Source organism: Chiloscyllium punctatum, chromosome 23 (assembly GCF_047496795.1).
Source record: "Chiloscyllium punctatum isolate Juve2018m chromosome 23, sChiPun1.3, whole genome shotgun sequence".
NCBI classification, from domain to species: Eukaryota; Metazoa; Chordata; class Chondrichthyes; order Orectolobiformes; family Hemiscylliidae; genus Chiloscyllium; species Chiloscyllium punctatum.
The window spans coordinates 70963634-70974775 of record NC_092761.1 but is presented as its reverse complement, the minus strand read 5'-3'; the positions used below and the strand labels follow the sequence as shown (position 1 = coordinate 70974775).

The 11142-nt window shown below is 37.4% G+C and overlaps 1 protein-coding gene across 3 annotated transcripts in view; it reads right to left on the bottom strand.

The window, feature by feature from the left end:
• Window positions 1-11142, bottom strand: part of clmpa (CXADR like membrane protein a) — a 129947-nt gene that overhangs the window by 8698 nt on the left and 110107 nt on the right. For all 3 annotated transcript variants that reach the window (XM_072593166.1, XM_072593163.1, XM_072593165.1), the window contains 4 exons: window positions 9386-9590; window positions 6998-7165; window positions 3628-3750; window positions 1457-1598 (listed from right to left, as the gene is read on the bottom strand). In XM_072593166.1, coding sequence (XP_072449267.1) covers window positions 1457-1598; window positions 3628-3750; window positions 6998-7165; window positions 9386-9590 — 638 coding nt within the window. The remainder of the gene's footprint in view (window positions 1-1456; window positions 1599-3627; window positions 3751-6997; window positions 7166-9385; window positions 9591-11142) is intronic.

The following is an 11142-nucleotide window of genomic DNA, read 5'->3' as shown; positions in this document are numbered from 1 at the left end:
TGACAGTTGTACAAATGTCAGTAAACATTGTTTAGACGGACTTTGTTCAGGAATGAACTGAATATTTGTCAAAGGCTGCTCAAGTGGCAGGATCGTGGTTCCTTATTGTCTATCTGGTTCATAGTCCTGTAGCATGTAATATTTTTCTGGGTTTATAATTGGCAGCCCTTCCTCCAGTTAAGCAACCATTCTGAACTTGAATGAGCTTGGATGATTCAAAGTTAATATGGGTTGCTCAGTGGTAGATCTTGCCATATGTTTACTCAGGAAACAAGGTTGAAGTGTCTGCAAAGCAGAATGCTGATAATTCTGGAAATAATATGGTGCCCCATTTTGTTTCTTGTATGTTTGCATGTGCCAATCTTAGGGCTTTACATTTTGGATATAGCTTTTCATTATTTTTGTTATTCATACCGACAATGGACAGACCTTTTGTATTTTTACAACCATGAGCACTCTCGTTGCTTTTTATACCATGAAATCTTTTTGCAACTATGTTATGATCAGGTGAGGAGAGGTGAATTAGCTCCTCTCTTTTCACCTTCCTCAGTTGGTTACATTAAAATGCTTTAAATTTTTATCATGCAGCTATATTTCACTCTAATTAAATTGTCTTTAACAAGTTTACCAGAAAAAATAAGGAGAGAATGATAAGATTTTCTTGAGTGAAAGAAGAGAAACTTTGTGACTTCCTCAACTGCAAGAAAAATATGATGAAGCATCAAACATACACAGAAACATTTACCAAGTAATAAAGGGGCTAACATTCAGCCCAAAAAGAATGTAAATAAAATAAAAGCTAAATACTATGGATGCTGGAGCTCTGAAATTAAATAGAAAGTGAGAGAGCAAATCTATAGGTTTGGCAGCATCTGTGGCAGGAAGAGCGAAGATAATGTTTCAAGCTCACTGATGCTTTTTTGAAAGATAAAAGCATATGTAGTTTTACATTCTAAGGGTATTCCTGAGCTATCAGGTTTTAAATGAGATCACAGTTGCTTAGGAATTTCTGGATCAGTGGCAGTATTGAAATATGCAGATATTTTTGAGTTATCAATTTTCAGACATTGCTCCAATTCAATGCAATTCCTGAGAGAGCAGAGATAGAGGGAGGGAATGTTTTCTTGTTCCAGTTACAAACGCAGCTCTTGAGGTCTGCTGAAACAAAGTTGAATGAAATATACCTCATTTGTTTATTTTTGATTTACTTTCTTTAAGCTGGATAATTGTAGGTGATTTTATTTTCTATCTCCAACATATAGACTTTTCATAAAGGTATAAATCAAACAGGACATACAGGTCTTGTTAATTGGTTTCAGTCTCCTTTGACTAAAAAAATGTTAATTTCAGTATGTTTCCCTCAGATTGATCTTGGTGACAAGGTCATGGTCAATACTCAAATCTCCAGGTTAACTGCGTGATCATGTGTATCGTTTTGACCACATTACCACTTTACCTGATCTCATTTGGAGTTTCTTCTTCCTCATATTTATGCTTTTCTTTCAGGTACAGTGTTAACCAGATGATTAGGAAGATTAATAATAGCCCAACTATGACTCCAATAACAGCAGCAGCAATGATCCAAGGATCGAGCTCATCTGGAAAAAAATAAGCAGACAAATTAATATTGATATCCATGTCCAATTAATGTGCATAAAAGGATGCTTATGGTTATTTTAGCAAACTGTGGGTTTCCATTAATACTTATCTTTGTGAATTTATCACAACATATATTTTCCATTAACTTGTTTTTTTTCCTGCTCTATGCTCGTTATTGATCTATATGATAATTGTGAATTCAGAATTTCTATTTTGCCTTTCTAACAGATTGAACTTCTCATAGTTAAGCAGGTTACAGACCTTACTTAAACAGATAATGTTTTAAACTGTTTTTTAACATGGCGCACGCTGAATGTAAAATGCAGTCATGCGGCACAAATATTTTTATTTTCCAGATAAAACATCATAATTGGTTCTTTGTCACTATAAGTTTCATTAGCCCAGATTTTGTTGTCAGTGTTGAAGCAATTATGCTCCCTGCAGGGAGACAATGGCCGAATGGTATTATCACTGGACTGTTAATCCAGAGACCTGGGGAATGTTCTGGAAACCTTGGCTCAAATCCTGCAATGGCAGCAGGTGAAATTTGAATTCAATAAAAATCTAGAATTAAAGGAGTCTCATGATGACCATGAACAAATGTTTGTAAAAACCTGTCTGGTTCACTAATGTTCTTTAGGGAAAGAAACTGCCATCCTTACCTGGTCTAACCTACACATGACTCCAGACCCACAGCAATGTGGTTGAGTCTTAATTGCCCTCTGGGCAATTAGGGTTGGGCAATAAATGCTGGCCTAGTCAGCAACACCTTCATTCAATGAATAAAACAAATGCTGTGTGGAAACATCTCATGAACTCTGCAATGTGGATTTTTCCTTTCCTGGTATTAATTTCATTCTGATGCCAACTACAGGGAAGCTCCAGCATCCAGCAACAATGACGCCATCAAACAGGCAAAGCAACCACTGACACAGAGGACGTCTCACAAGACAGTAAACCAGAAAGTAGCAAACTGGTTTTATCATTCATTGTTTTACAAAAAGAAAAATAAAGGCTGCAACATACACTAGATAAAGCTGGAAATTGTAAAATGTTACTAAACTTAAAATTAAACTGTTTTTTAATCATGAAATAGAAAAGTCTGACTCCATAAAGTTATATTAGTATCCCAACAATATGATTCAACAATAAGATTTTAGTCAACAAGGTTTAAGTTTTTCAGTATTTTCATTGCGCGCACAGAATGGAATAAATGTAAATTTATTTCAATTCAGTGATTTCCAAACAATTTTTATCAATACGGCTTTGAAAGCAGAGGAGCATGTTGTCGTCATCAGCAATCACTCTAAAACATGTATTATTGCCCATCTCAGAAATTCCATGTCATGAGTTCTATAGTTCCTTGTGGGCTGATGAGCCTGTTCTTACAGCCCAACTTCCAAAACACATTTGGCATGTGTTACTATGATGTTCTTGGTCTAGATAGATGCCTTTTGTGGGACATATTTTAAAATGGGAAACATTCAACACTCATTTGGTCCTTGACAGAAGCTAGATCTGGCTCCGATGGCAAGAAAACCTCAATGAGTGGGGATCTCCCAAAAGCTGCATCCTTCACTTGCCATTGCAGCTGTTGGCATCACATGTGTAACAAGTGCCTGGATCACCGTTGAGATCTTGCTTTGGACTGTACTTTGTCTGGTACCTCTCCTCTCACCCTACCATCATAACATCAGAACTTGCCAGGAATTCAGAACTCCTGACAACATCGTTCTTATGATCAATGGAATACTCAAGTTTCTCCATCACAGCAAGGTGACAGTCCACAGAAAGAGGAGTTCATAATCACTAGCAGCAACTTTTTGAGTTCCCCTTTTAGCATCATATAGGCCCACAACAAAATGTAAATTTCACAGAATAACAATAGTGAGCATATAGTATTTCATTATCATTACAACAGCAAAATCCGGGCAACTGTGAATAAATCCGATTTAAGTTGTTTGGTAGTGCATTTTTGGGTGCAATTCCCAAGTTCTTTGATGTAATTTATTCAGATTGATGACTCACTCATAATTACAACATTAACAATGCAGTTTTCTTCTCCTGCTTCATTTATGGCACTGCACTTGTATAGACCAGCATTCATCTGGCTCAAATTCTTCAGCAAAAGCATTTCAGGAGTTTTTGAATCTGAAGAAGAAAGTACATTCTTGTTAAATGGCGAATTCTGTGCAAAGCATTTGATAAGTCAATAACTGAAAGGTTACTTCAGAGTACATTGCTGTAAATGAAAACTGTAAAATGTCAGTAACATTGTAAAATTTCTATCATTGTTTGCTGAATAAATTTGAATAATTTCCAATGATATCAAATATTTTTACTAAATTAAGTTCCCATTCTGAACTTTTTATCTCTGAGATTTTTTTCTTTCTTTCTTCTGCCTCTTATGTACATGTCATTCTTCCTGCCAATAAGACAAGCAGACAACCTGCTCTTTGTTCTGTGTCAGTGCCACGTAATTATTGTACACTCACAAGTATGTGAGTGGTCCAAAAGTAAGATTTCTTTTGAGTTTCATCTATGTTTTAAAGCACATCTGCATCTGCCTTTCTGTTAGAGCAGCATTCATGATCTCTGCCTGAGGGAAATTGTGGTTATAACTCCCTGTTCCTGTTTTCTGCAGTCCGCCATCGCCTGCCAGTATTGAATTTTGGACTTGATGAATGGAATAGTCCAAGGAGGGAGAGTTTGGCTTGGCTTGACTCTGAACCACATTGTTTGTGTTGTTCTCAGGCATTAAGATGTCTATCATAACAAATTAGACAATACAATGATAAATTAGCAGTTTTTTTTTGGTTACAAAGCATGGAAAAATTGAAGAGCATTGTTTTAACTTCTAATGCCCACCCTTAACAAGGTACCATTCCAAATTAATAAAATCATGAAAAATCTAGGGGGTCATGACTCCAAAAGGAAAGCATCCTCACAGTAACATATTTTGGATATTTTGGCAGTAGTGTTGTTTTTTAATTAAATTTCTTTATTAAGGGAACAGCATAAATTACTGTAACTGTTGGAAATTTGAATTAAAGTAAAAGAAAATGCTGAAAACACTCAGCAGACCAACCAACAATGATGGGGAGAATAATATTTCACCTTAATATTCAATAATATTACCATCACTGAATTCCCCACTATCAACATCCAGGGAGTTATCGATCAGGAACTGAACTGTATCAGTCATATAAATATTGTGGTTAAAAACAGGTTAGAATCTAGACATCCTGTGGTAACTTAACGTCTGATTCACCAAGTACTGTTCACCATCTCTACAAGGAGTGCGATGGAATACTCTCCATTATTGTTGCTGAATGCAGTCCAACAATATGCAAGGAGCTTGATACCATCCAGGTAAAAGCAGCCTGCTTAATTGGCATGTTACCCACCATCTTAAACAATCACTTTCTCCCTATTCACCAAGCACATTCCAAACTCATAATCTCTACTACCTAAAAGGACAAGGGTAGCAGTAGTATGAGAACAGCATCTGCAAACTCTCCTCCAAGCTACACATCATCCTAACTTGGAACTTTATCACTGTTCCTTCATTATGTCTGGATCAAAATCTAGGAACTTCCTAACAGCACTCTGGGTGGACATGCACTAGATGGCCAGCAGTTCAAAGCGTCTCACCACCATTTTTTCAAAGGCAATGAGGGATGGGCAACAAATGCTGGTCTTACCAGCAACACCCATATCCCATTAATGAATAAATAAAACCTGTCAATTCTATTCAGGTTGGAAGGTATCACAGATGTATAGCTTTTATTTCTAAATGCTGTTTGTCTCTATTAACTTCCACTTGTGATGATCATTCGGCACCTGAAGAACTAACTCACCTGTTCTTGTAATAGATGCTGGCTGACCTATTAAATTGTTGTGGTTCTGTTCGCCGAGCTGAGAATTTGTGTTGCAGACGTTTAGTCCCCTGTCTAGGGGACATCCTCAGTGCTTGGCAGCCTGCTGTGAAGCGCTTCTGTGATCTTTCCTCCGCCATTTGTAGTGGTTTGAATCTGCTGCTTCCAGTTGTCAGTTCCAGCTGTCCGTTGCAGTGGTCGGTATATTGGGTCCAGGTCGATGTGCTTATTGATTGAATCTGTGGATGAGTGCCATGCCTCTATGAATTCCCTGGCTGTTCTCTGTTTGGCTTGTCCTATAATAGTAGTGTTGTCCCAGTCAAATTCATGTTGCTTGTCATCTGCGTGTGTGGCTACTAAGGATAGCTGGTTGTGTCGTTTTGTGGCTAGTTGGTGTTCATGGATGCGGATCGTTAGCTGTCTTCCTGTTTGTCCTATGTAGTGTTTTGTGCAGTCCTTGCATGGGATTTTGTACACTACATTGGTTTTGCTCATGCTGGATATCGGGTCCTTCGTTCTGGTGAGTTGTTGTCTGACAGTGGCAACACACACAACAGAAGTTGCATCAATACACCATTCAAAAGGGCCACAACACACTGCAGTACACCAGAACTGCAAAAAGAGGAAGAAGAACACCTATACAATGTATTCGCCAAAAACGGATACCCGCGCAATTTCATCAACAGATGCCTAAGGGAAAGACAATGGAACAAGGACATGCCACTATCCAAAGGACTAGCCACACTACCATACATCAAGAGCATTTCCAAACTGACAGCCATACCACTGCGACCACCAGGACTCATAACAGCACACAAACCAACAGCCACTCTCAGACAACAACTCACCAGAATGAAGGACCCGATACCCAGCAAGAGCAAAACCAATGTAGTGTACAAAATCCCATGCAAGGACTGCACAAAATACTACATAGGACAAACAGGAAGACAGCTAGCGATCCGCATCCATGAACACCAACTAGCCACGAAACAACGCGACCAGCTATCCTTAGTAGCCACACACGCAGATGACAAGCAAGATGAATTCGACTGGGACAACACTACTATTATAGGACAAGCCAAATAGAAAACATCCAGGGAATTCCTAGATGCATGACACTCATCCACAGAATCAATCAATAAGCACATCGACCTGAACCCAATATACCGAACGGCAACAGACAACCGGAAGCAGCAGATTCAAACCACTACAAATGGCGGAGGAAAGATCACAGAATCACTTTACAGGAGGCTCCCAAGCACTGAGGATGTCACCTAGACAGGGGATGAACCGTCTGCAACACAAATTCCCAGTTCGGCGAACAGAACCACAACAACGAGCACCCGAGCTACAAATCTTCTCACAAACTTTGAAGACCGATTAAATGTTCCAATAATTTAGCTGCAAAAATTTGATTTGAAACACATTATTCTGTTCAGAAATAGGGTAAACATGTAACATCCTGATTTGGACTGTGTGTATGAAACATATCCAGTTTTTGAAAACATTAATTCACTAACCTATGTGTAAACTTGGGTGTAATTTGGCTTGATGTTCTTCTGTATCTGAAACAGGTTTCCACTCATACAAGATGGGTTGGGTGCCTTTGTCAGATTTACACTGAAGTTTGATATCATTCCCTTTCAGTAGTTTCCCTTGGATCCAACACTTAGGCTTGGAGGGTTTGACTGAAGTAAAGCAGAAATATTTGAAACCACGGATTTTAATCAGATTATTAGTTTTTACAACAGACATTTTTATTAATTTTCTTATAGATAATAGCATTGCATATTAGGTAAATTACTGGAATTCAGCTATATTACTTACTTGCAGGTATTTCTGTGCACTGTATCCTTGTGTAGACTTTCAATAAAATCCTGTTTGTCAATATGTCTTTGAAATTAGTATAAGAAGTAAGTGTTTGCTATTGATAACAAGAAGGTTGCAATTGACCATAAGATGTGGAGCAGTAGTAAGCCACTCAGCTCATAGAGATAGCTCCACCATTAAATGAGATCATGGCTGATCTGAAAATCTTCACTCCACATTACCTGTCTTTTCCCCCAGATTCTTGACTGCCTTACTGATTAAAAATCTATCTATTTCAGCCTTGAAAACACTTAAAGTTCCAGTCTCTACAGCATTGTGTGGTAAAGAATTCCACAGACTCATTACCTTTGGAGCAAATAAGTTCCACCTGATCTCTGGCTTAAATGAGCAGTCATGCCCGCTGTTTCTTTCCCAAAAAACAACCTTTTTGCATCCACTCTGTCAATCTCCTAATAATGTTATATGTTTCAATAAGATTGCCTCTCAATCTTCTAAATGCCAGTGAGTTTCCTGCATTTGTAAATTTGAAGTATGAGTGCATTTTAAAACACAGTGGCATGTTACAGCATAATGGATCCAGTTATAATTCTTTTGTTCAATAAAGTGCATCTACACCAAATGGAATACCATGAGATCAAAATCAAGCTTCACATTAATCAGCTTTATATTCTTTTACTTACTTCCATTATAAAAACTATTATGGATTCTGCTTCCACCACTATTTCTGATAGAATTCGGATCTCCAAATAAAGTAAATTTTACTAACCTCGATTTTTGTTCATTGTATGTTAAATGCCTTCTCACCAACCAGTGAAAATAGCTTAGCTTGACTGACTGACCTTATAAAAAACCCTGACAGTGTTATATCTTTCTTCAGTCTCCCATTAATCTTCTTAGTTCTAAGAAAAAGTCGCTAAAGTTTTCTAGCATTTCCTCACAAGCAAAATCTCAAACCTCGAGCAGAAGATTAGAAAAAATATTTGCAATAGTTATTTCATGACTTCCTTCTAAGCATACAGCAGATGGCACTCAAGGTAAATGTCTTTGGTTAAAGTGAAACTTCTCAATGGAGACAACTGGACCGAGCACAAACATTCAACTTGCTACATTGTAAAGTTACATATCGTGTCCTATTTTTATATAATGCTGTTATGTTTTACGATTGGTTCTCCTTAATTATAAAACTTTGAGGCATTTGGGAAACAGCGGTTGAGTGATTGGAGGGTTGCAGGTATAGTTGAGGAGCTGAAAAGATTCAACATGAAACAATACAGTGCTGCAGTTATTTGGAGAGAGTAACAATAATGCAATAATTTTACTCAAGTGATTTTTGTTCAGCATGAGAACAATGAAATTAATAGCTCAAACAAAGTTTGAGGGAGCTAAGGCTTTTCTCATTTGGAGTGATGAAGAGTGAGAGGCAACTTGATAGAGGTGTACAAGATGATGGGAAGCACACATGGAGTGAATAGTTAGAGATTTTTTCCAGGGTAGAAATTGCTATCCCAAGAGGGCATCATTTTAAGGTGATTGAAGGAAGGTTTAGGGGAGATGTCAGAGGATGGTTCTTTACACAGAAAATGGGGTGCATGGAATGCACTGCCAGCAGTGGTAGTAGAGTCAGATACATTAGAGACATTTAAGTGATTCTTAGATAGGCACATAGGTGATAGTAAAACGAAGGGTTTGTAGGTTAGTTTGATCTTCGAGTAGGATAAAAGGTGGGCACAATGTCAAGGGTTGAAGGGCCTGTACTGTGCTGGACTGTTCTATGTTCTAAACAGTTGAGGGCAATAAAAGCAGGACAGCAAGAAATAAGGTTTGAAGACAGAAATGGAATGCAAGAATAAATCACTTTTATTATTGGCAAAAATAGGTAAGAATTTTGAAAAATGAATATATGTTGTCCAGTCTATGTTGGAAAGTCAGATCAAAACCAATTTTGTTAAAGGTGTCTGCCTGATCTTTGCCATATATATTGACATTACTATTACACATTTTCAATACATAGCCCATAAAAGCTTTAATTACATTTCAAAAGTACTCAAAATTAAAGTTACATTTGTGCAGACACTTACTTAAAACAACAAGATTAATAGCATTCTTCCAGTCATACACGCCTTCATTTTTCACTTTGCATGTGTATAGCCCCGAGTCTGTCGAATGTAGGGATGATATTTTAATGGAAGCATCCCCCATCTGGTAATTTGCTGCAAAGGAAACTCTTCCTCCCTGCCTTGCACTTATATTTGTGTAAACTCTACCAGAAGAGTAGGTAATCACCTGTAAGTCAAACAGAATAGAATTAGATCAATTTTAAAAAATACAGTCAGATGAGAGCATCACTGATTTGGCTAACATTTACTACTATCCCAAAGGGCAGTTACAAACCAATCACATTATTGTTGATCTGGCATTACATCAAGGCCAGATCAGATAAGGATAGCAGATTTCTGTCTCTAAAGGATGCTAATGAACCCAATCATTTCATGGTCATTATTAGACACTTAGTTCTAGAATTTTATTGAATGCAAATTCAAACATCTGCGATGGCTGGACTTGAACCAAGTCTCCAGAATATTACCTAGGTCTCTGTTTTAATAGTTTAGTAAAAATATCACCAAGCCATCACCCCCCATTAAATTGCTAGCTTAAACTAATTTTATCTAAAGTCATGACCTGATGTTTGGGGTCAAGGTTAGTATTACAATTTTTGGCCTTTAGGGTACAATAGTATCAGTTATTGCAATGAGCCAAATGTTTTACATGTGGCTTTCTCCCTGTAATTTACTTTTCATCTGATATGATCATACTCTTTAATTTGCATTTCTTCAAAGACACATTGATTGATAAACCCGAATAGAAGACAGAAAAGAACTAGATTTCTTGTAATTTTCTTGGGTGATCAGCAATCATAGACTGCCAAATAATAAGAATGTTTTTTGGTCAAGGTATCCTTATCACTTTTAAAACTTTTTCACCTTCATCATGTAATATTCATGTTTGTCAGACCTATATCAGGGACACTGTTGGACAGAAGATATTCATAATTCTGCATCCAATAGATATGAGCTTCATAAGCACTTCTAAAACCTATAAATGAAAATTTTATAATGGCAACTAATAATGTATATTGATACTTATTAACTCAGTAGGCGATCATAATGCATGTTTGTTACAACTTTTTACATTCTTAAAAGCTAGATAATTGAGGATAGAACTGGGGCCAATCTTTAGTCAAAAGAATTATTTTCAGAAATCAGAATTAGAGCAGTGAATTTTAATTTAAAAAAATTATCTGTCAATTTTGTGAATTTTGTGGAGTGTTTCTCTGTGATGTTTAATGAGTTCCTCATATAATTTTCACAAAATCACCTCACGACCAATGCACCATGCCTGTTTAGCACCTGCTTGTTATAATCTCCCAATCACCACAGGCAGAAGTACTCACTGCCGCTAGGATATCCCAAGGTCCCTGACACCCCCACCAACTTAAAAGTCAAGCCAATCAAATTTTGGCAGTCCAGAGTTATCCTTTGCTATACACATAGCAAATTGTGCAATCACAGATAAGTGCTTCTCGGGGCACATAGTTGGCAGAGCTGATACTTCACTGCACATCACAATCATTCATCTATTGCTATGTACATGCCAGCCTATACAACTTACTCATCCTTAGCCTCAGTCCATTTTACTAACATGTCTCAGTCAGTTTTACTCTTTCTCCAATTCCCACTGTGGCCCAACATCTTTGCAGCAATGGCCCAGCAATATGGGACTATCACAAATAGGAAAGCATTGAAATCATTCAATACATTCACTTTGGCTCAGCAAC